Source organism: Geotrypetes seraphini, chromosome 3 (genome assembly GCF_902459505.1).
Source record: "Geotrypetes seraphini chromosome 3, aGeoSer1.1, whole genome shotgun sequence".
Lineage (NCBI taxonomy): Eukaryota > Metazoa > Chordata > Amphibia > Gymnophiona > Dermophiidae > Geotrypetes > Geotrypetes seraphini.
Genome location: NC_047086.1, coordinates 397,242,342 through 397,269,071, shown reverse-complemented (window position 1 = coordinate 397,269,071; position 26,730 = coordinate 397,242,342). Strand labels below are relative to the sequence as shown.

The 26,730-nt window shown below is 40.0% G+C and overlaps 1 protein-coding gene across 1 annotated transcript in view; it reads right to left on the bottom strand.

The window, feature by feature from the left end:
• Positions 1 to 26,730, bottom strand: part of KIF6 (kinesin family member 6) — a 511,469-nt gene that overhangs the window by 58,071 nt on the left and 426,668 nt on the right. The window contains exons 16-17 of the mRNA XM_033938641.1: positions 6,772 to 6,822; positions 2,051 to 2,135 (exon numbers count right to left, since the gene is read on the bottom strand). Coding sequence (XP_033794532.1) covers positions 2,051 to 2,135; positions 6,772 to 6,822 — 136 coding nt within the window. The remainder of the gene's footprint in view (positions 1 to 2,050; positions 2,136 to 6,771; positions 6,823 to 26,730) is intronic.

Genomic DNA, 26,730 nt, shown 5'->3' with positions numbered 1-26,730 from the left:
GTGTGGGGGGTTGCAGATCTTGTTGCCAAAATCGGAAAGGTGAGGAAGGGAGAAAGATGGGCCTGTGGTGGATGGAGAGATTGAGAGAAGGGGGCAGATGATGGAAGTGGGGAGAAAGGGGAGAGAGAAGAGGGCAGATGATGGAAGTAGGGATAAAGGGCAGATGATGGAAGTGGGGAGAGAGAAGAGGGCATATGATGGGGGAAAAGGATTAAGTTAGGGAAATACTGGAGGGGGTGAGAGGAAGAGGTGGCGAGCTGTAGGTAGACAGTAAAAAAGGAAATTGATGAGAGGGTAGTAAGAATGTAATCTAGATGGATGCAGAAAATAAATTGAAAAGGAAAATGAGGGAAGAAAGGGATTGCAGAAGAGAGGTGTGGGAGAGGGAAGGAGAGGAGAGAGATGCTAGACCAATGGGGGTGAAAGGAGAGATGGAATGGGGAGGCATACAGTTTCTGGAAGGGGCATAGAAGGAGAGAAGATGCCATATAGGGAGGGGCAGAGAGATGGCAGACAGTGGATGGAAGGAAGACAGTAACAAGAAGATGAGGAAAGCAAAAACCAGAGAAGACAAAGGTAGAAAAAAATTTTCTATTCATTTATTGCTTTAGGAGACATGTGTCACTGTTTCTGTGGTGTTGCATTTTATGCAGAGTCCAGCTTCTTGCTGGTTCAATTTAACCTTTGTTTATGTATTTCTATTTTATCCCCCCTTTTACAAAACTGTGGAGCGTTTTTTAGCGCCAGCCGTGGTGGTAGCAGCTCTGATGCTCAGAATTCTATGAGCGTCAGAGCTGTTACCACTGTGGCTAAAATCCACACTACAGTTTTGTAAAAGGGGGAAGGGTTAGTTTGTGATGACATATTCCATACTAGGCGAAGGTGTTTTCTGTGTTCTTTGTGTTCGAAAGACATGGTTTTCTGTTAGGATTGACGGTGTAGGATTGATCTGTACTAGTCTGGTTTGTTTAGTTTTACAATGGGTGTATTGATGTACTGCTCACTGCAATATGTAAGATGCTGCCTTTTCCTAGGTACTCATGTATGATGTGTGGCTTGTTACTAAAAATCTTGTTTTTCGTACAGATGGGGGAGTGCCAAAAAATGATGGGCCCCAGGTGTCACATATGCTAGGTACACCACTGTCTGTGACAGTGGGCAGCTCTAGCAGCGGCAGGGGCAGGAAAGAGTTGGGCTTTTTAAATAGAAGGTTAACTAATAATGGTAGCTGTTTAGATCAGATTGTAAAGGTAGAATAAAACTAGTAGCTGGGTCTGCCTGGCAGGCTGAAAGTTTTGTAATAATTAGAAGGAATAATTCAGTGGTGTAGCCACAGATAGGCCTGGTCCACCCAACAGTGGCCCACTGCTATGGTAGCTGTTGGAGATCCCCAAGCCCTGCCAGTTGACGATCTCTCTGAAGGCACCAGAAACACCTCTCTCCAGCTCAGCAGTCAGCAGCTGCTTCCTGAGTCACTGATGCTGGTACTCTGCACTTGCTCAGATTTCACACATGGGTAGAAACTGACTATGCACAGTGGTGCAGCTTAGGAAGGAACTGCTGCTTGCCAAACTCAACATGAGTATTTATGCCACCATTGAGGAGATCTTTAGCTGGTGAGGCTTGTGGATCCCTGCCAGTTTGAGTTTTAGGGGTGGAGAAGCACCTTGGCAGTGGCGGCAGCAAGGGGTGGGAGTGGGGAGATGGAAAGCACATTTTTTATACCCACCCATTTTCCCTTTAAGCCCACCCAAAATATGCTGACTACACTACTGGAATATTTAGAAGCCCTAGAAGAAATGCATGTCAACTCTGAAGACTACAACAGTCCAGTGCTAGTTTTGTCCTACTGCACCTTTTGGCATGTAGACATGCTCTTTTACATAGGTAAGTTGAAACTATGGTTCTGAAACCCAAGTGGAACAAACTGAGCCATGCCCAACCTGAACAAAGGATATGCAGTCAATTGACCTTAGTAGAAAGCAAAGAAGCACCTAAATACTGGTTGATGGAAACATTACATGACAAATAATTTTTTAAAAAATCAGACCATTTTTTCTCCTCTTCTATTTGCTTTCTGAGTTCCTCTTCGACTGGATCAGGTTCATTTGTATTTACAGAAGCATCGGTGACACCTGGAGAAAGAAACACCCAGCAGATCAGAAGTGATTATACTGTACCTCACATATCTCAGTGGCATAGTTATGGGTGGGCCTGGGTGGGCATAGGCCCAATCATTCTTGGCTCAGGCCTACCATGTCTGGCTCCAGCAACTCCCTCCCTATCTTCTTCATCATGTTTGCGAGCAGCAGCAGCAGCAGCAGCAGCAGCAATGGCCCTTGCTGATTTCTGCAGGCTTCCCTTTGTAGTTACAACAGTTTTCATGCTGTTTTATATTTTTGCACAACAAGGGCATTGATACATTAGACATACATCCACTTACCCTGTTATTGCTAAAATTTATTTTTTCCCTTCAGTTTTATGCCATCTAAAATTAAACACAGCCAAAACTGAACTCCTTATCTTTCCTCCTAAACCTGCCTCTTCCCTTCCTCTGTTCTCTATTTTGATGGATAATGCTCTCATCCTCCCCGTCTCATTGGCATGTAACCTCGTGATCTTCTTTCCTTCTCTTCGTATAACCAATGGACTGGAATGCTGCTACTCTTTGGGTTTTTGCCAGGTCCTAGTGACTTGGATTGGCCACCGTGAGGATGAGCTACTGGACTAGATGGACCATTGGTCTGACCCAGTAAGGCTATTCTTATGTAACGTTGCTAAAATCTGGACTTTCCTTTCTGAGCTTGCTGTCAAGACCTTCATCCACATGCTCTTATCACTTTTTGCAGGTCTTCTGCAAAGCCATCTCTTTCCTCTTCAATCTTTTTAGAAATTCTGCTGTGCACTTCATTTTCCATAAGTATCGTTATGCTCATATTATCCCTCCCCTCAATATCTCTCCTCTCTCCTCTCTTCCTAAACTCCATCCTAGAAACTCCATTCATCAGGCAAGTCTCTCTTGTCTGTTTCCTATTCCTCTACTGGCAACTCCCGATGCTGTCCCTTCTGTCTTGCTGTGCTGTATACCTGGAACAACCTGCTTGACTCAGTATGTTGAGCTCCATCAAGGCTAAAAGCCCACTTTTTTGAAGCTGTGTTTAAGCCCTAATCCCACCAACCTGTAAAGTACCATATGTGTCTGTCATCCCCTCTGTAGTCCCTGTCCCTTTCTACCTCTTTATCCCTTTGTATTTTCCTACATGAACTGTATATACAGTATATACCCTGCCTCTGAACGCCTAGAGCAAAAAAAAGGCCATTTTTGGAGGAGTGGAAAGGGCGGGAGGTGGGTGGGAGGTGGGCCGACCTAGACTTAGTCATCTGGCAGCCATAACCAAAAAGATTTAACAGGTTGCCAGACGGAACTTATACGTTTTGACTTATACCAAGTCAAAACAGGTATAAGTTCCGAATAGGGGCCGCGATCAGCTCAGCAGCCCAGGAAACCTGCCTCTCCCCCCACACCAGAAATGATTGTGGCAGCAAAGATGCCTAATCTCTCATGCTGCGAACCATACTAACCTCCCCAACAGGAGATGCCCAATCTCTCCTGCCAACACCCCCCCCAACCCGCGATCACTGGCAGGAGGGATCCCAAGTCCTCCTGCCAGCAAACACCCACCTTCTGACAAAACCCCAAACTGGCAGGAGGGATCCCAAGCCCTTCTGTCAGAAGTCAACCCCCCCCCCCCCCGAACCTTCCAACTGGGCACCCCCCTGAATGGGCAACCCCCGCAGACCCCCCTAACCCCATGGATCCCCCCCTCTAATCTGAAAAAGATGGCTGGATGGATGGGTTCTCACTCCGGCCGGCCGGCAAGCCTGTCTTCCTCGGAATGGCGAGCCTGCCCCTCCTTGGTGCATTGTGGGATGCACCATGTTGGGGCCTAGGCCTGATTGGCCCAGGCACCTAAGGCCCCGCCCATAGGAGGGGCCTTAGGCACTTGGGCCAACCGGAATTGGGCCAGTTGCTTAAGGCCCTTGCAGCGGGCGGGGCCAACCCAATCACATATCCAAACATTCTTTCATCCATCGCCCCAGTGTCACATTGCCCTGAGCTCCCCATACTAACTCCCCCCAGAAAGAGAGAGCAGCTGTCATCAGAAGAGAGCAGCAAGTCAGAAAGTGAGGGAGATGTTGTAGAACCAGTTTACAATATCATTGGTGCAGTTCTGAGAGAAATCCATATTATCCAAACCAAAAAGACCTCAACGACTTGATCAGAGATCTTAGTTTCACCAATGCCAGGCTTTTGACATCTAGGCTCAAGTAATGGACCTTGTTGGATGAAAATGTGCAAGTCATAGATCAGAGGAAGCATCACCAAACTTTTCCCACCTTCTTCATGGGCTATGCTTCTGCAAAAATGTGACTAGTCTGTTTGAAGCAATTGAAATTGCCTGTAATCCGAAAGAATGAAGTCTCTTCATTGACAGCTCATCCAGAAGCATCAAAACCAAGCTGTTCCATAATGGGAACAAGTACTCATCTCTTCCACTGGCTCACTCAGTGCACCTCAAAAATAATAATAACTTTATTCTTTTATACTGCTATAACCAAAAGTTCTAGGCGGTTTACACTAAAAAGAGCTGGACATTCAGCGAAATACAATAATACAGTAAAAGATACAAATATTTGTAAAAATAGAATTTCAATAATAAAACTCACTAATTAATAAACTTATTGAACAAAGTGGTCTTAATTAATTTCCGATAACATAGCTTGCTGAATACATTTACTGGAAGGGGAGTGTTGCCGAGGTCGACGGAGGGTGACTGAGTCGCCGGATGGAGGCGGATGTCGAGGCGGAGGCGCCGTGTCTGGGGCGATTGGCATGGTCTCTGGCTCCCTGCAGCGATGCAGATTCGGATGTCCTACTAGCAGTGCGACATCAGCAGGACGGGAGGTCCGGAGAGTGGCTCTTCATCATGCCTGGAGTCTTACCGCGCCTGACTTGGATTGCTGTTGTGAGGGACGGTGCCATCAAGGATGAGGACTGGTTGAGTGAGCTGCATTGTCCAGACCAAGGAACGGAGAATTGAAGCTGGAAGATCTGTGAGCTATTCAGTGTGGTGGACGGTATTCTGGAAGGTTGAGAGGTGCTTCTCTCTGCTTTGAAGGGGTGGACCCATGGCTGATGTGCAGAGGTCGATGATGGCAGTTCCCCGGCTGAAACGGCTAAAGCTCTAGGGATGATGATATTGATGATTGATGGAAATGAAATTAAGTCCTTCCTGACTTTTGTTCTATTATGCATATTATATCTATTTCTTTTTTATCTATTTGTTTAGTTTTCATTTAAAATTTCTTAGAATTCTATTGTTTAACTGTTTCTCTTTCCATTCTATTCATATGCCTTCCTCTACCTTCTCTTTTTTCCTCACTTCTAATGTTTATTTTTCTTTTTTACATTTCTATATTTGATTTAATTCTTAAAATTATTTTCTATTTAATTAGTTTCTTTCCATTACATTATTATTTTGGAATGTACGTTTTGTTTTTAACAGTATGGTATTGAGAGTTCAATGTATTCTTGTTAGGATGCTTCATATCTCATTTTTTTCCTCTATCTTTATTTTCTTCTCTATTATTTTACTAATTTGTTTGTTCTTAGGTACCTTAGTTAGATTGTGAGCCTTCGGGACAGTAAGGGAATTTCAAAGTACTATTCTTTATTTCTTTATCTTATTTTTATTGTATCCTTTAATGTATATTTCTCTGTAACCTATATTACTTATAATTTTAATGCACCCTATTGTCTATTTTCTGTAAACCGCTTAGAATCCTAATGGAGTTTAGCGGTATATAAGAAATAAATTACATTACATTACATTACATTTACCTAACCAAGATTGTTGCCTACCAGCTTGAAATGCTAGGGTCCTATCTAAGAAGGTCTTATATCTACACCCATTAATTTTTGGATAAGCAAATAAGTAGAAGTTTCTAGTTTCTCTTGTTGGTCTATGCAACACAAAATGAGGAAAAAGGTAAGCTGGAGACAGTCCCGCTATCAGCTTAAAGCAGATACAGGAAAATTTGAATAATATTCTTGCGTGTCAAAGCAGCTCCTGTTTGGTGAGGCCTGACTTTAGTACAGGAAGAGGCGGTCGGAGCATACCACGAGTGATTTCCTTCACTCGCTGGCGCTCCGGCTGCCCTCTCCTGCCGCCCTTTCCTGCCTCCCCTTCGCGGTCAGAAAATGCCATGAATGACCGGGATCGCGAACTGCAGACAGCAAATTCGCAGGGGAGCACTGTATATATTAATTGTGATTCATATGTTGCTTTTTATGACTTTATAAGAATGAAAAGATGAAAATTTGGTGTTTTCACAGTTTAAATAGGTAAATTGACTATCCTAGTCGTACAATTTGACTGTCCTAGTCATAAAAGCAAAGTTTTATGGAAATAACTGACATTTTCTATATTTTGTAGGCATGAGCAATTAGGAAATTATACGTACTGCCACAAACAAAAATTGTTACACAGTGTAATTAACTGAGGATGTGAGTGAAGAAAGACACACTGTACAGTATACTCACTTTTGAAAGACACTGAACTAGATGACCATACGTGGACACATTTTTAATATCTATAATGTCTGTGGTTGTTATCATAAATCCATTCTTTATGCATCTAACACATGGCAACCGCAGGTCCTACTGTGCCACTGTAGAGATAAGACTTCCATTATCATTAGGGCACTTACCTTGGGCTGCTCTTTGCATGCGCCGCTGTTCTATCTCACCTTTGAGCTGGTCTGTGGAGGAGATAGATATACAGAGCTTTAGAGTTTCTCCAGATATCAGTGGCAATACAGAAGCAATGTTGCTGATTACGCCTCTTCGCAGAAACTACTTTCAATGAAGCATATGCCAAGGCCTTGTTATCAAAATCAAGGTGCTCACACTCTTGGCCAGATGTATGAAGCTTTATTTCCATAGATACAATGGTGGTATCAAGTATCATTTTTATTTGATATACTGCTAATCAAATGTAATATTAAAGTGGTTTACTTGAGAACCCCCCCACCAAAAAACATAGGGAAGAGATTAACTAGCCAAAAACAATAACCACAGCAGGAGATGTAGGTTACTACAAGTAGTTTGTAAAAGTAACCATTAATTATCTCATGAACAAATCAAGCAGCTTTATGACCCAGCAGCGCCAATTCTTATGTTCTTATGCTATAACTAAGATACAAATGAGTACTGTGAATAGTGTGTAAAATCCATGCTTTACATGTGGAGAAGGGATCTTATAAAATTGCTCATAGGTTAAAAGGTAGCACAGTGAACGATAATCCTCACTTTTATGACAGCCATTCCCACTCTGCCCCAATACAAGTACACATATAAAATGTATACTTTTGCATCAAGTATAAAGCTATGCAAATTTGTGTGCTATCAGAGATAAATCTGAGAGCCTATCTTTTCCAATGTTTTTTCAAAGTGGCCTGCTACAGAATTACCTCCAGAATGGGAAGAACCGGGGGCGTGGCTTGGACGCGTACTCGGATGGTTGGATAAACGAGTAGCTCCTCATATTCAAGCATATATACAAGAATTTCTACCAAATATTTTAAAGAAATTAAGATATATATTGAAACATGGCTTCAACTAAACAAAATAAAGCTGATTTGGGAGCCGGAACATCGGGAAGCAATAAGAGGTCGAAACCAGAGCCAGGTACACCCTCTAAAACCCCGTTACCAACAGAAAAAAATCTGGACGTTATGGAAGAACTAAGACAAATAAAAGAAATTGTCTTAGATAGTAACAAAAAATTACAAAAAGCAATGGAAGATGCTGCAATCCTTACTAAAAGAGTGGACATCACAGAAAATAGAATTTCAACATTGGAAGATATTACAGAACAATTAAATATAGATATGAACCACAGCAAAATCATATGGAAAGAAATAACAGAGATTAAAAAAAATCTTGAAGATAGCCGGAATCGTGAAAGACGGAATAATTTAAGAATAATCGGATTACCTGAAGGTGTGGAAAAAAATGATCCGATTGCATTTCTTGAAAAATTTCTACCTAAAATATTACCACTGAAATTTAAAACGGAACTAGAAATTGAAAGAGCTCATAGGATTCCAACACAAAGAAATAACACTCAAACAGGTCCAAGAACTTTAATTTTCAGACTCTTAAGACATCAACAAGCAATTGAAATATGTCAAACAGCCAAGGAAATCAAAAACCTCAAATGCCAAGACTCAAAAATATACATTATCCCGGACTTCGCAAAAGAAACAGCAACAAGAAGAAAGCAATTCTTAGACATGAGACCACAACTAAGATCGCTAGGAGCTAGATTTGGGCTCCTTTACCCGGCGATTATGAAGGTTACTATTGCTAACAAAACGCAAAACTTTACGGATCCAAAAAAACTACAGGAATTTATGAAGTTTTAAGTTTAAGTTTAAGTTTATTAGGATTTTATATACCGCCTATCAAGGTTTTCACTTGAGCAACCAATGACAATCTAAAGAATATTTAATGGGTTCATACCAATGACTAATGATCAATTTGTGAAAACTTTGACTTATATATAATATATTTCATATGATTTTCAATATAAGAACTTTTTGAAAACATCGGTTAAAGATTTAGATCTTTCAAAGCAACGGAAAAAGAACACACAAGGATCGAATTAAAGATTTAAACAACTTGCAACATTCTCCATGGATAACAAGAAAACTGAAGAAACACAGAAAAACTCTAGAATTCTTATCAGAACAAATAGAACAACTTACATGCAGGAACGAAATGAACTGAAACCCGTCTCCGAACTCAAATGATGACGAAGAAAGTTTTTCAAACAAACTTAAATATGTACTGATTGGTTGGAAAAGATTGAAGGCGGAGTAATGGTGAGAAGGAGAATCATCCTTCAATCACAGAGAAGATTATAAAAAAGACGAAGTGATTGGTTTGCTAGATTTCCTGTTGAATGGAAGGCGGTACTTCCGGTTTAAATTTTGCGTTTCAGATACATTACAATGTGTTTCAAATACGATATATATCTGAAACGCAAAATTTGCCTGAAAAGTTTTTTAATATATATATCTCAAATTTTATGTTTCTTCTTTATAGACAATCGCTCTTTTCTTTATTAAGTAGAATCTGAGTACCCACAATTTATTCAACCTGGCAATCCTCTACCGGAGTTATGATGAGAGTTTTTGGCACAGGACTTCACTCTCGTCTGCATAGACCTCAGGTACTTTAAAATCATAGGTGTTTGGAGAGTGTGCTGTTGGGACAGAGCTTACAACAATGGGGCAATGACGGGGTGAGGAAATTTATTTCCTGAAGGAAGGGGACAAATTCGTCTTTGTGTTATTCTCTAATATGAATTAGGGTCTAGGCACATGAATAGAACACTGATGGGATTATTAACTTCTCTTATATGGCATTTGATACGGAGATGACGATTCTCTTGTGAATCATAGGAAAATAGTGAGCATAAGAGATGAGAAAATACCTGTGCTGGAGACTCTTATTAAAATTGTAACTGAAAGGTTTTTTTTATATATATATATATATATATATATATATATATATATATATTCCATGTTCTCAGATACAAGTGATGTAATATAGTCATTCTTATAGATTTAAAGACATACAAATATAGAAAATAATCTTTCAATATATAAGAATGACAAAAAAAATTTCTTTACTTATTCTTATAATGAATAATACAATAAGACAAAATATACAGATATAGAGAAAAGATGGTAGTACTTTAGATAAATTATTAATAGCTTGAAGGAGTTATATAAATCTAACCTCAAACTGCGTATCCAAGTTTTCGTAATTAATAAGGGGGGGAAGGGAGGGATAAGAGGGATGGGAGGGAATAAAAAGGAGATATATAAGGTAATTATGGGTATAAAGGAAAGAAGAGATATGAAATATTTAAAACAATGGGAAAATATACATAATTTAATACCTGAAAAATTAAAAAGTTAAATGGATATTAAAATTATGTCTTTAAATGTTAACGGTCTAAATCATATGATAAAAAGGAAAAAAGCACTATCATTTTTAAAAAGGCAAGATGCAGATATATGCCTTATACAAGAGACCCACCTCTCACATATAGAATCTAATAAGCTAGAAGGAGGCTGGGTCAAACATTGTTTTTTCTCACCAGCTATAGGGAAAAAAGCGGGTGTTGCTATTTTAATTAATAAAAAATGCTCTGCTTCATTTAAACTAAAAGCTTCAGATATTCATGGAAGATGGATAATGGTGGAAATGAATATGGGAAATACTACCATGACGTTAATTAATATATACGCCCCTAATTCGAACCAAAATGAATTCTTTAAAACTCTTCAACAACTGATCATACCACTGGCTACTTCAAATCTTATAGTAGCAGGGGATTTCAATGCTGTAATGGATCCTTTATTAGACAAAAACCCAAGTAGAGTTATGAAATCTATGGGACTAGATAATTTGATTCAATCTTGCGATTTAACAGATATATGGAGAATACTTCATTTTGATGGTCGGGAATTTTCTTTCTGTTCTCATGTTCATAATTCCTTTTCAAGAATAGATTATATCTTTACTTCAAATCATCTTGCACATCAAGTGACACAAGCAGCCATTGATCCAATTATTCTATCTGATCATGGTGGAGTGTGGATCAAAATTAAAACTACAAATCAAAATAATAACAGACCAATTTGGAAAATGGATAATACACTGTTGATTGACCAAAACTTTTGTGAAAATCTTCTAACAAAAATGAAATAATTTTTTCAAATAAATGATAAAGATGATATTAACAGAGAAACTTCATGGGATGCTTTTAAGGCATCAATTAGAGGACAAATAATTTCTTATTCGGCTTTTCTAAAAAAACAAATTAAAAAACAATTTTTAATCTTAGAAAAAGAGATTAAAAATTTAGAATCAAAACTTATAGAAAAATGGGAATATTCTATTCAACAAGAATTATTAAAATTAAAAGGTAAATATAATGAGATCTCATCTAAGATGATTAGGAAAGATTTATTTTCTCAACAAACGTTGTATTATGGTAATTCAAATAAATCAGGAAGAATTTTGGCAAACTATCTTAAAGCGAAAAAAAGAAAAACAAAATTAATAGCAATAAAAGATGAAAATGGAAATACATATACACAAATTGAACCTATTTTAAAACAATTCCTAAAATTTTATAAATCTCTTTATTCTTCCGAAAATTATTTAAATAAAGAAAAAGATGGTTCTGAATTTTTAAAAATGTTAGAGGGTCCAAAAATTCCTGAACATATAAAACGAAGTTTAGAAGAACCAATATCACTAAAAGAATTAGGAACAGCATTGAAGTCCCTTAGAGTTGGATCCGCTCCAGGTGGTGATGGATATACAGTGGAATTTTATAAAACATTTCAAAATTTTTTATTACCCTATTTATTAAATCTTTATCAATACCAACTCAATAAAGGTTGTATTAAAGGCACTATAGCAGAATCTTTAACTATTGTTTTGCCAAAGTCCAATAAAGATCCCACTTTGGTCTCAAACTATAGACCAATATCTTTAATAAATGTAGATGGGAAATTATTAGCAAAAATACTTGCGCTAAGATTAGCTAAAGCTCTCCCCCATATAATAGGTATGCATCAAACAGGATTCGTTGCTCAAAGACATTCATCTCACAATACCAGATTAACATTCCATATGTTATATTTAACAAAGAAGATGAATGAACCTACTTTTGCAATTTCATTAGATGCAGAAAAGGCCTTTGATAGAGTAGAATGGCCTTTTATGTATCAGGCAATGGAATGGTTTGGTATAGGTCCTGGATTTATTCAAATGATACAAACAATGTATAGCTCCCCTTCTGCTAGATTATATATTAATAATACGTTTTCAGAAAAATTTAATCTACAGAGAGGAGTTAGACAAGGATGTCCCTTGTCCCCTTTGCTGTTTGATATTGTTTTAGAACCCTTAATATTAGCCATCCAACAAGCTAAGGAGATACAGGGTATACCTCATTCAGATAAAGAATACAAGATATCTGCTTATGCAGATGATTTATTACTATATTTGAAGAATCCAGAATCCACCATTCCACATCTACTTGAATTGATTGAGAAATTTGGAAATTTTTCAGGATATAAAATTAATTGGAATAAATCAGAAATTCTTCCACTAAATATACACTGTACAAAAGGTTTATTTGATACATTCCCCTTTGTTTGGAAGGAAGAATATATAAAATACCTTGGAATTTTGATAACAAAAACAGTAGACGAAACAATGAAAATGAATGAAAAATGTTTATTACAAAAAGTAATAGAAATGTGTGAGCAATGGAATCCTTTGCATTTATCTTGGTGGGGAAGAGTACAAACTGTAAAAATGATGATTTTACCTGTAGTATGTTACCAAATGGGGATGATACCAGTTTTCTTTCAAGATTCGTTTTATACAAAAATAAATAGGATTTTGACAAAATTTATATGGCTTAATAAAAAACCAAGAATTGCTCTAGTGTCATTACAAAAACCAATTAAGGAGGGAGGGGTAAATTTTCCCAACTTTTATAGGTATCATCAAGCCTATATCTTACGTCATGGTATGTATTGGATCCTCCCAGAACCCACAGATAATATTCCAGACTGGTTTTGGCTGGAATGGAGGCTTATGTTTCCATTACGTCTTAATCATGTAATTAGTATCAAATTGCCAAGGTTATACAAAGATCATAAAATATTTATGGATACCTGGAAAACTTTAAAATACATAAGTAATCTTACTCAAATTCCAATTACTAAATCAACCAATCAAACTATATGGCTAAATCCCAAGATCAAAATTGGCAGTTTCAAAGTCATCTGGAAACATTGGATGATAGCAGGCATTCGTACTTTGGATGATGTAATTAAAAATGATAAATTGCTGGAGTTTTCACAATTGCAACAGAAATTTGGTCTCAATAAAACACAATATTTTAAATGGTTGCAATTGAAGCAATCTATTCAGAAAGGGTTCCCTGAATGGAAAGACCTTGCTAAATATCATAGTTTGGAATTCTTATGTTTCCAGATGGACTCAATAGGTCATAAAGCCGCACAGTGGTATAAATTAATATCCGGATATATAAATAAAAAACCAAAAAATGGTCTTAGAGACATTTGGAGCATTGAGATAAAACACCAAATTAGTGCATCTCAATGGCCACGACTTTGGTCTTGGAGGCTAAAATGTACGGTGTCAGCATCTATGAGACAAACTTGGTTTTTTCTTCTTCATAGAGCTTTTTGGACCCCTGTTCGTTTACAAAAAATAGATAGTTCAAGATCTAATAGATGCTGGCATTGTCATATTGAAATTGGGACATTAGACCATCTTTTATTCTTTTGTCCATTTATCCTATCATTCTGGAAATCAATTTGGCCCCAAATTAACAGAATGTTAGAAAATCCGGTAGCCTTGACATATGATACTATATTATTTGGAACAACCATGAGAGCAAAAAGCCAAATTTCATCTAGTAATAACAAACTTTTATTTATTTTAACTGGAATTGCAATACAACAAATTACAGCCAATTGGAAACAACATGATAGATTGAATTATATGTTCTGGTGGAATTCGGTATGCCACATATACAAAATGGAACTCGCTATTGCAACACACAAAGGATACATGAATAAATTTCAAAAAATATGGGGACCATTAACAGATTTTTGTAAGGAAGGATAATTTTTCCTATAAATAAAACTTGGAAATATATGAAGACCGTTAACATGATTTCTCTAATGAAAAATCATCTTTTCCCATGATAAGATATTTGAAAAGAGGGGAACGGGGTGGGCTTTTCAATTCTGATTATTACATACTAAAATAATATTTAAAGAATGTACAATAAAATTGATTTATGTATTATTGGTTGGGAAGGAGGGAGGGACAGGGGATTATTATATTAATGTTAAAATTGATATTAATATATGAGTTAATCAAGTGTGTATTCAAGTTTCTATTGAGTTTATTTATAACACTTGTTGTAACACAAAAAATGAATAAAGATTTTAAAACAGAATGGGAAGAACCACTGTATCACTATTACATATAGACCAGGTTACAAAGAACTTCATGAAGACTTCAGAGCCAAATCAACATAATCGAGCAGGGCAATTGAGACATTTTCTCTGTACACAGATGCCACTTGATATATACTACACTGGAATTGAGGCCCCCAACAATCAATTTATATTTAAATATGTAATAGCAGTCAAAAATATACAGTATAGAACTGTGTGTGTATTTTTCCACCAGCTGTTCCTAAAGTTCATCAGTGCTGTATCCTGATAATAGATGCAGTGGCGTGGAAAGGGGGGGAGGAACAATCCACCCCAGGCGCTGTGTTGCTGAGGGCACAGACACCCATCCTCTTCTCCACCCCCCACCCCCACTGCCATGCATGCGTGCGTGCCGCTTCCCTTCCCTCATACCTCTGTAACATTCCTGGCGTGAGCAGCAATCCCCAACCTGCAGTCACGCCAGCATCGGTTCTTCCTCTGATGTCACTTCCTGGACCTGTGCATAAGAAGTGACGTCAGAGGAAGAGCCGATGCTGGCGCCACAGCAGGTTGGGGGTTTCTGCTCATGCCAGGAACGTTACAGAGGTACGGGGAAAGGAAGTGCGCAGAAAGGTGTGGGGAAGGAGCGTTTGGAGGTGGGGGAGCAGGGAAGAGGGCAGGGGAGGGGCTCCGCCACCCCAGGCGCCTCGCACCCTTGCTACGCCACTGGATGGATGACAATCTTTGCCCTGACAGATAATAGTGAGTACATTATTAGTGTTGTGTGTGTGGGATGGGGGGTGGTTTAGGTACTTGCAGTCCTGGAAACTCTAGGCTGCACTTCTGATCTTATTTTTTTTTTCCTGTTTGAGCTTCCTGTACCTGCTCTGTGCAGGGGTTTTTTGCAGACATCCTGGCACCAGTAAACTGTCAGAGACCTTAGTTTTCAAGCTTCTGGTGGATTCTTGAAAGGGACTCAGCCAGAAGCAAATGGGGATCTCTGATTTTCTGAAGGGGGTGCTGATACTGACTGTGATATACACCCTACAAAGAAGATTTAAGCTCTGGCTTTGCTTTTTGATTTTGTAGCTTCTTCCACCACTGCTGGGAAGAGCCTCATTTCTGCCAATGCTTGAAACTGACATCTGAAAGAGAGAAAGAATCAACCAGTCTATACCACTCAGATTAGATGCTAATGGCACTTGCTGAAGCAAGGATTGAGAGACCGTGGCAAGTTCCAGGTCTGAAACCCAGTGTTGGGGCCTGGGGCTCTAACTGGCCCAGGTTATTTAAGACCCCTTCCTTGACAAAATATCTCTATTGAGGCCATCTTTACCATCTACCCCCTCTGCACCTGTTCTTCTAAATACTGATTCTTCTTCATCTTTCTTTTCTATCCCAGTAGCCTATCTCTCCTCTTTTAATATTCCTTCCATTGCCTTATTGAGAAAAATAATCACATCATTGAAACCTTCATTGCCTCCACCTAATCCTATTCTTGCCTTTCTTCTGGCAGCTTTCCTGGAAACACGCAACAGTTACTCCTTTGCTCAAATATCACAATTTAGACACTTCCTTAGTGTCAAACTATAGACCAATTTCCAATTTCCTTTTTCTTTCTAAGATCACTGAAAAGGTAGTAGCAACACAGTCTTCTGATTTTCTCCACAGTACTAATGCAATTCATCCACTGCAAACAGGATTTTGTCCTCATCACATAAGACTTAGATAGTAACTGTGATGTTGTTCTTTTCTCTCTTATATAATAACTAAACACACTTTTACTTGTCAAAAAAAACCCAAGACAGGTACATACGTGTATCACACACACTAATACAGGAGCAGTACAAATGCTCAGAGAAGTAGAGCAACCAATAAAATGAAATAGGAGGAGAAAAGAGCCTCAGATCCCAACTTCCACCCTCCAGAGACAGGTGACAGGGTGCAGTGGCGTAGTAAGAAGTGGTGTGGGGGGTGAAGCACCCCAGGTGCCATCTTGGTGGGGGCATCAACACCTCTCCACCCCCCTCCCTACACACAACACGCTTGTGCACTCCTTTCCCCACTCCCTCCTGTACCTCTTTAAATCTTCACCAGTGCAAGCAACTACTCTGGCCTGCTGATTCTTGTTGGTTCCTGTCCTTGCCTTCTTGCCCCTCCCTAGCTCTGCAAGGCAGACACTCCAGCTTGTCCCAGAGCATGTGGCTGCTCTGAAATTCTCTTCCTGTAAAGCAGACTCCCTCCTTTACTTTAATGAAAGTATTGCCCTTAAAGTTCTCCTTTTAAACCCAAACAACTCAAACTTAGTTTATCCTATCAAGCGCCTTATCAAGCCTTACCTTCTGCATAAAATATTAGTTTGCATACCCCTACTCATAAACTGATAGCGATGTATTTTCCCTGCAATCAAGGGTTCTTTGTACATACTTTTAAGGCAGCAGTCTCAAACTCGCAGCCCGCTAGATACTATTTTGATGCCCTTGGTCTGTATGCGATTGTCCTCTCCACTCCACATCACAATCGTGTACAGACGCAGGAAAGCACTTGTGTGAGGTTACAGTGACCGCCGGACACTTAAAGCACATGTGCCCAGTGTCCGGCGGTCACGTCCGGTGGTCGCTGTAACCTCACGCATGCGCTTTCCTGCATCTGTACGAGATAGTGGAGTGGAGAGGACAATCGCATACAGATGCAGGAAAGTGCTTGCATGAGGTTACAGCAGTGAGGTGGGCAAAGGTTGAAGGCAGGGCAGCTTGGAACAATGAGTGGAGGCAGTGCAGCTTGTGCGTGTATCTGGTGCTGGAACAGGTGAGAACTGAAGGCGGTTGCAGACGTGACCACTAGAGAATGACACGGTGACAAAATTCATCACTGTTCCCGTCCCCGCGGGAAACCATCTTCATATCATTCTTTAAGGAGAGAGGGAGTAATTTTTGATAATAAACTTAATTATCATGATCACATTAGTAGTATTGTTAAAACTACCTTCTATAGGTTGCGGAAAATTCGATCTATTTCTAAATTCCTCTGTCCCAAAGCACTTAATATTCTTATTCACTCTCTGGTGATGTCTAAAATCGATTATTGCAATTCATTATTTACAGGAATTGCTTTACAAGAAATTAAACGATTACAAATTATTCAAAATGCTTCTATTAAATTAATAACAAAATCTAAAAAATTTGATCATGTGACACCACTCCTTAAAAAGGCTCATTGGCTTCCAGTCATTCATAGAATTACGCATAAATTATGTACAATTATTTTTAAAACATTAGAAAATAAGACTCCAGCATTTTTATTTAGGTTACTTATCCCATATTCAGTTAAAAGAACCTTAAGATCTAGTGAACGGAACCTTTTATCAATTCCTTCGTTAAAAATTATTAGTACAAGAAGACAATTTATCTTCTCATGTACAGCTCCTCAGATCTGGAATGCGCTTCCCATGTTTTTACGGGAGGAGAAGGTGTTTGGGAAATTTAAAAGCGAATTAAAAACCTTTCTGTTTAAAGATGCATTTGCAAATTAATTAAATTTTATTATAAAGTGTTATTTTAGTGAATTATTCTGCTTTTTTTTTGTTTTTTCAACTTCCTTTTGTATTCTCCCTGTATGTTCTTTCTTTACTATAAAAAATGTATTTCATCCCCTCTTACCTTTTGTTTATATTATAATTAATTAAGTGTATGTAATGTTTTTGTTTCCTTATGGATGTATATTTTATTGTACATCGCTTAGAAATCCGATTAAGCGATTGAACAAGCCAATTAATAAACTTGAAACTTGAACTTGAGGGAAGAATCAGAGTATGAATGGCCACAACCACTGACCCACAAGCTTTGCTTTGAAGAATGCTGGTGTGAAGGATTGAGGTTGAAATAGACACTAGAAAATGACATGGGATTATTTCCCGCGGTTATCCGCGGGGACGGGAACGGTGATGAATTTTGTCACTGTGTCATTTTCTAGCGACCACCGGACACTTAAGACACAAGTGTTCCATAAAGAATCATTCTTTATAATACTGAGGGCCTCAAAATAGTTGGTCCAAAATCTTGTCTCTTGCAGTTGATACTTTGATAGTTTTTCACTTTCTGTATGTTGCACTGCTTTCAGCAGTGTGTAGCTGAAATTATCAGAAGCAATAAAGGAAAGATTTATAAACTGTAGGGTCATGAAATGATTAACTGTTGTTTGAAATGCTGCTCTGGCCTACATAGCTGGAAACAGTGTACAATCTGCTGACATCATCTGCCTGAAATGTATGTCCCTGCCTTACCACATTGTAAGCTAAATAGATAAGAGTTTGAGCCATGATGTACCCTGCCCTCCTGAACATGTAACAGTTAGAACTGCAAGGCTTAGATAAGCAGATAAATGAACTAGCTCCCTATAGGACTATAAGTTGTACCCCTGAACCTATCGCAAGTGCTGGCTTAGGACCAATAATAATTGTAGAAAAGTTCTAGAAGTAACAAATGAGAAGTTGTAGATTTTGCATATATTAGTTTGCATATGTTTAGAGAAAAGGGCAAAAAAGTCCATTTCCTGTTTCTGACACTCTTGTAAGCAGGCTGCTCACTGCACAAGAGTCTGGCATGCTGTAAATAAAACTCTTATACTTTCTTCACGCCTCTGACTTTGTGTGTCCAAGTGACCTTTAAAAACTATAAAGAGTTTTACCTCATGCAAAATTGTCATTTCTTTAATAAGACATTAACTATTTTTTCTGCGGCCCTCCAAGTACCTACAAATCCAAAATGTGGCCCGGCAAAGGGTTTGAGTTGTTTTAAGGCCTAGTTCACTAGGCTCTTATCCCACAGAAGCACAATGGAAATAAACCTTAGTAAATCAAGTCCTATGGATCACCCACCACTAGAGCTTGGCTCCACATATTTACATCTCATCTACAAAGTACTAATTGGAGAAAATGTTTTCAACTTGCATGCTTTACAAAGTAAGGTTCTCATCAGATTAACATTTAACCTGGACTTCTGGTTATAACAACATTACTATGAAAAATATTTTCAACTCTCAGACATCAAAACTATCAACAAGTTAATGTTAAGAATTCTGTGCTTCACTGCACATGGTCTATTCAGATCATAGAGGTTCCATGTTATTATTGCCCAATTATCACTGCTACCTATCCTGTGTACCTCAGAATACAAAGTTGATTCAACTGTGCTGTGATCTGAATGTGCAATCTGTAGATAGTGAACCAGCTCTAAACAGAAAGCCACAGAAGAGCAGAATTCTAATTCTCTAAACCGCTTAGTAACAGTGAATATCTAAGTCAGAGACTCTTGCCCCAAAGCAAAAAGGTTTCTGATTTCAGCTCTATGACCTGTAAGTAAAAATAGCTTATGTTTATTTTATAATAAATAGTTGAAATTAAGAAAAATAGAATCTTTTTTAGATGCTGGGCCAATGCTACAGGTTAACAGTTTGGATATTAATATAGGCAAATGCTTTAAGAGGCCAGAAATAACACTCCTAGTATGCATGGAACTTGCAGGACAGAAGGGAGAGTTTGCATAATTTTCAGCTTTCACTGTTCCTGATTATCAGATAAGCACAGGCTAGGTTCACAAATTGGCCACAGGGCTTCTACTTAGGAGTGCACACTGCACAATGCTGTCACTTGGGCCCAGGATGCACCAGGGAGGGGAAGGTCCATTTTGAATAGGCCAACCAGCTGGCCGCAGGAAGCAGGCATACCTCCAGTCAGCCAACTAATTCAAGGAAAGGAGGAGAGGGGGGTTGCTTGGCGGCGGGAGAGAGTGGCATCTCTCCCGCTGCAGGGAGGGGTGTTGTTTGTAGCAGGAGAGAATCGGCATCTCTTCCATTGCTGGGGGGGGGGGGGATTAGTTGGCTTTCTAGCAGTCTCTGACACTGCCATGCCAAGGTTTTAAACAGTGCTGTCACTGTACTGGCACCCCTGGACAAGTCGCTGATTTTTGTTGCCAAAAGCCAACGCTGCTCTTAGAAAATGGCTTGGCAATTGTTAAGAATCCACCACAGTGCTCATTTCAATGCTGAAGAGCCCATTTGCATGTCAGTGTCAGAGACTGCTAGAAACCTCGCTAAAGTCAGAGATAAGCCATTTTGATAATCCATCGCGAAAATGCCTGTAGGCTAAACCATCGGAAAATAGTTTAGCGACGTCATTAAAGTTTTGAGAATCTGGGCCTTGGCTGTTGAGACAGACCCAGTGTTGCTCTCTTAAACAGAGGAAATGCTTAGAAACAACCCCACAGAGCAATCACTGTCTTGTGAAGAAGAAGACTTTGGAGTGTTCTCATGAAGTGATCAAACTATTGCATTTGAAGATAACTCATTTCCAAATCATTCTCCAGTGCAGAACTTTTCCATTATTGTTTTCCATTTTGAATCTCTGTAAGTCTCTCTCTTTTTTTTTATCCCATCCTATGGACATCAACTTCCAAATGCCTCCGAAAGGTGAATTGCTTTGTTTCTGTCAGCTCTTTTCTCAACCTGCTTTCAGGGTCAAGTTCACTACTTTAGGTTACTCTGTCCACCATTATCTCCCATACTGCCAGCTGAAGAAGCAAGGACAAAACCATAATTTTCTATTTGGCAGTGCAGACAATTAACCACGGGACCATTGTACTATCCCTAATATCTCGATGGTCCTAATTTCATTAGCATGTGTTTCATTTGAAATGAATGGTCAGCTCATGAACCAATCCAGATGTGTGCTTTTCCATGACTGTGCTAGCTAATTTGTTCTCTCTGTTGATGGCAGGTTCAGAGCTCATCATTAGCAGATTTAGAAAATGTTACTGGCTGTACAGAACCTTCCCTACATATAAACAGAAGGAGGATTCAGCTCATAGTACTGCCAGTTCCCAAGCCTTCACAAATACAAATGTTTGCATTGCAAAGATAAATATCTTAGGAAGACACAAAAATGTGATGCTAGGTCCTATTAATGTCACAGATGAAGTAGTTATTAAGTGTTTTTCCTTTTACTCCACCCCCACCACCAAAGTTAACTTCCAAGACTTGGCTAATATCTGTCTCCATATGGTTAATTAGGCTTTCTGAAATCTTCCCAAACAAACTAACTATAATTAGCTCTAAAGCTGATACTAAAAGTCATTTTTCCCTAAAGTCGTTCTTCAGTTTTGTAGATAACAACCCCAATAAATTGTCAACTACAGTGGAGCTGCATATTTTTGCCAAAAAATTCATTTGGGGGGATGCAAGAATTCAGTCAGCGTGCAGTTAGCTGTCATTAAGCCCTGTGATAAATGTGTTCCTTTTGGCTTTGGCTAAAACACATGGTGAGAGGTTACAGGAAAGAGAAGAAAAATCCAGCTCTGTTAGGAGACAAGCTTGGAGAGGAAGGAGAAACGCAGAAGAGACAAAAAAGGTAACATCACACTAAAAAAAGAAATTCTTTTTGTGTGAGCAAACCACTAATTCTCTGTTGCATTCAGTGATCTCAAGTATATGAATCTCTTCTTGTACTATATGCCATTAATTAGAAACTATTATTAAAAAAATGAAGCATTCCAGAGAGTCCTTCCCTCAATTTCTATTTCCAAAAAGCAAACATACTTACCTGTAGCACGTGTTCTCCGAGGACAGCAGACATATATTCTCACATGTGGGTAACGTCATTTATGGCACCTTAAATAGACACTACCAAGTGCAGCATCACTTAAAATTTTTCATGCGATGCCCATGTCTTCCCGCCCAACTTTGGCTCATGTCAGTTCAGTAACAAAGCTAAGAAGCCAACTAGGGAAGGTGGGTGGGTTGTGAGAATATATGCCTTCTGTCCTCAGAGAATACCTTCTACAGGTAAGTATCTTTGCTTTCTCCAAGGACAAGCAGTAATAATATTCTCACACTTGAGACTTCAAGCATGATTCTCATTGAGGGTAATGGCTATATTAATATGATCCTGACGAAAACCCAAGGGATTGGAGGGAAAGTTGGCACTCAGGAAGTACAAAGATTTTGTAGAACTGTTTGTCCAAACTGACTGTCTCTCCTGGAGTTGTGGTCTAAACAGTAGTGAGAGGTAACAGTATGGATCAAGGACCAAACAGCTGCTTTGCTGATGTCCTCAATAGAGGTGGAGCAGAAATGAGCTACCGAGGAAGCCATATGTTGGACATTGTGGGTTGTTACACGCCCTGCAGTGTCAGCCTAGCTTGAGTATACACAAAGGAAATACAGTCTGCCAGTCAAGTACAGATAGCTCTCTTGGTCACATGAACTCCAAGTCTATTAGGGTCAAAAGCTGGGAGGATTTCCTATGAGGTTTAGTCTGGTCCAGTTAACATACAGTAACATAGTAAATGACAGCAGATACAGACCTGAATGGTCCATATAGGTACATGCATTATAAATTCATGATTAAATTAAATTGTCTTTTTTTCTTTGATATTTCTGGGCCATAGACCATAGAAGTCTGTTCAGACTTCATAAGAGTAGATGGTACTACTATAGTAAGATACCTACGTGGCATAAATGTGCATGAGATGAGTCTCTTTCAATTGAAAGGAAACTCTGGAATGAGGGGAGTATAGGATGAAGGTGAAAGGGAATAGACTGAGAAGACCTCAGACAATATTTTTTCACGGAAAGGATGGTGAATGCTTGGAATGAACTTCTGGTGGAGGTGGTGGAGACAAAAAGTGTATGTGAACTCAAGAAAACTTAGGCCAAGTACAATGAAGTTCTAAGGGAGAAGAGGTGATCATAGATGACATGGTAAAGCAGACTAGATGGGCCATATGATTTTTATCTGCCTTCATTTTTCTATGTGATCCTAGACAACTGTGGGGGGAGGAGGTTTGAGCATTTCTTGCTCTGCCGTGATAATACCTGAGGATTTTTCTTCCATTGTGGATAATGCTCCTACATTAACAAGTGGAGTATTTCTATTTACTGTTTTTTATTATCCACTTCCACCATTTTTGGGTGCCTTTTATAAACTACACAGAGTAATTGCAATTCTGCCCACATTCCACCCAAACTCCTGAGCATACCTAGAGCCAGATTTAGTAAATGGCACTTATAATTGGGTGTTAAAAAAATGGTACAGAATGGTATTTTATAACGGGCATTCAGAGAATAACATGTAGGGCTCCTTTTACTAAGGTGCGCTAGCGTTTTTAGTGCACGCAGGAAATTACCGCGCGCTACGCTTCTAGAACTAACACCAGCTCAATGCTGGTGTTACGGTCTAGCGCGAGCGGCAATGTAGCGTGCGCTATTCCGCGCGTTAAAGCCCTAGCGCACCTTAGTAAAGGGAGCCCTTAGTGCCTAGATCTGTGAGGAATTATACCAACTGAGACCAGGTGTAAATCCCAGTGCGCAAGTTGTGTGCGGATCCGCACTGTTCTTTAGCACTGTGCACATTTTAAAAGAAGGTTTCTGAACTGCCCATACTCCTCTCATGGTCCAGCCCAGTGGTGTAGTAAGGGGCAAAAAAAATGCTGCTAGTTCCACTAATAGGATTTATTGGGCTACTGAAATAAATTGTAAACTACTAGAAGACTGATTGCCAGAGGTTACAACTTATAATGGGTTGGATTTAAACCTTGCAGTTTTTATATATAGGGTTTGATTTTTTTTGTACCAAAAATACTCCACAAGTTAACAATAAATACATGCTTTAAAAATACATATAAAGTGCATCAAGTGCAAATAAAGTGCTCAGATCTCCAACCAAAAAGTGCTATAAAGTACAAACAAATGCACTAGCGCTGGCTGTTTGCCGGGACCATCATGGCACTGAGTCCCAAACACCGCCTTCAATAGAATACAAACTCACTCTAAGTATAAGTATAACATGTTGTAGAACAGGGGTACCCAATACGTCGATCGCGATCGACCAGTAGCTCAGGAAGGCAACGTGAGTCGATCGCGGAGCCCATCCCGGGCTCCGTGATAGACTCGTGTTGCCGTCCTGATCTACGGGCCGATCAGCCTTCCTCTCCAGTGTTCTCCCTAGGGCCTTTTAGCTGGGCGGTTCGCCCAGCTGTCATCTGCCGCTGCTGAACATTAAGAAAACCCAAAAAAAAACCGGCTTGGAGATTTCAGCCCGTAGCGAACTTATGCTCCGGGCTCTAACGTGTGCGTGCCGGCTTCTCTTCTCTTCCCTCCGAAACCGAAAGTTATGTCGGGGGGGGGGGGGGGGAGAATGGAAGCTGGCACGCACATGTTGAGAGCCCTGAAGCAAGCGTTCGCTACGGGCTAATGCGGGAGACAGGTTAGTGAAGCATTTGTTCTTCTTCCTGCCGGGTCCTGCCTACTTTCTGTTTCCGCGAAGGCAGGACCCGGCAGCATTTCCCCCAATAGGTTGATCACGATCTTGGGCTGATCAGCCTTCCTCTTCAGGACTAGCCTAAACATTGTTAGCATTCCAGCACTTATAAGGTGCTTAATATAATAAAGGTAACAAAAAGTAGAAAAGTTGCTGCAAACACAGCAGGAAGTTCGTCATTGTTTATCCTGTAGTTTGGCTCTAGAGCAGGGGTGTCAAAGTCCCTCCTCGAGGGCCACAATCCAGTCGGGTTTTCAGGATTTCCCCAATGAATGTACATGAGATCTATTTGCATGCACTGCTTTCATTGTATGCTAATAGATCTCATGCATATTTATTGGGGAAATCCTTAAAACTCGACTGGATTGCGGCCCTCGAGGAGGGACTTTGACATCCCTGCTCTAGAGAAACCTCTCTAGAGTATAAAAAAGATCTAGGAAGAGGTAAACTCATAGGAATGCTGGGAATCCTGATCTGACAAGAAATAACTTCATATTGAAGACCAGCAGTCCTGGGAGATGTGGTGAAAGAGCAGTAGGGGTTCAGAAGGTAGTTGAGGATCTGGAACCAATTAGCAGTTTATGACTATGTTTACTAAAAGACCTAATAAAACTGCTGTTCCAGCAAATTAAAGTGGTTTACCCTAATACAGTGTTTCCCAAACTGTGTGCTGTGGCAAACTCACAGGGGTGGCATGGAGAAGACACACATGAGCTATCCCTCCCTTCCCCAAGTGGGAAATTCCCCTCCCTTCCCTAAACAGCAGCTTCCCCAAGCTGACAGCTTAAATGCACAGACTTCGATGACCCAGAAGCTTTTCTTCTGATGCAGCATCCTGCCTCGGTGGGAACAGAAAGTTGAAGCAGAGGGGAAAGTTTCCAGGGCCGCTGAAGGAAGTGTATTTAAATTGCCGTCGGCCTGAAAATCGCAAGCTGCAGTGTGGGGAAGGGAGAGAGAGGTACCAGATCCCGCAGCACTGCACCCGATTGGGAGGGGTAAGTGAGAAAATTGCCAAATCAGAGGGGGCAGGGGAGAAGGAAGGAGACAGATGCTGACCAGGGAAGGGAAGGAAAGGGAAAGTAGAGGAGAAGAGAGGAGAGAGAGATAGCAGACCATGGGGAAGGAAAAGAGAGGAAAGAGATATCAGATTGGGGAGGGAAAGAAAGAAGAGAAGAAAAGGATTGGAGAGAGAAGAGGGAGGGAGGAACGGGAAGGAGAGAAGAGAGATACCAGATGGTGGGGTGCGGTGGGGTAGGGAGAGAGATGACAGATCATGAAGGGAGGGGGAGGGAACTATCAGGTATTTCTTTGACTTAGGGGTGTACTGCCCTCATTTAGTTTCCTATCTTGGCTAAATTATGCAGATAGTTACACCTTAGCATTCCCACATGCATTTTACGTAATCACTGTTAGAGGTCTCCGGGAGGGATTTCTTCCCAGCCATCCCAATCCTCTGTGGTTCCCCAGCCCTAGAGAACTCAGAGGAGGTTAAGCCTGAGGATCCCACCCCTTTCTCACGTTCCACTGCACGAACTAAATGGATGCTCCTCGGCCTACCATTCAACAAATAACTGAGCAACCAAGGAGTCCACTGTAGGCTGACTAAAATGTTGCTGACACTGCTTTACCATAGGATACAGATGGGACATGGCACTCATTAATTTGAGTGCCCCCTCCTTCTGAAGAATCCCACTGCTCTTAATATCTGTATGCTAGGGAAATGCTGAGGACTGAGCTCTCATTCCACACATGGCTAAGTAAATAAATTCAACTCATGCAGAGACTCCAAAATAAGATCCAGCAAGGCAGCAGACTTAAATAAATGCAGAACTATGAGATCATGTAAGATCTAAAGAGCTAACGTATGTTCCCAGGTCCCCTGCTATGAGATGAGCATCCACAGAAAATTAGGGATCAGTAAAATGAGTATCATCATCCGTATCCCCTGGAGATAGGTCTCCCAAGTCCTGAATAGTGGCAGACTATGAAGAAGACATGCCTTATGAAGCTATGCCATGAGAAGGTAAGTCCGACACGCAGGAGAAGCACGGCTCTCGTGAAAGAATTTTCACAAAAATTTCAAAAAATCATTAAAGCATCTGGACCAGGGACCGCTGAGTAACCCTATGATGACTCTACTTTGCGTCCTTATGAGCAGAATTGTCACTATTTCCAGGCCACTGAAAGAGAAAAGGCTGTCCCAATGGGCTAGCCACCCTTTTTGTTTCCTGAGTATGCAGAGGAGAGGTTAAGCTGCTCACTCTTGCCTCTCCAGTCTGCGT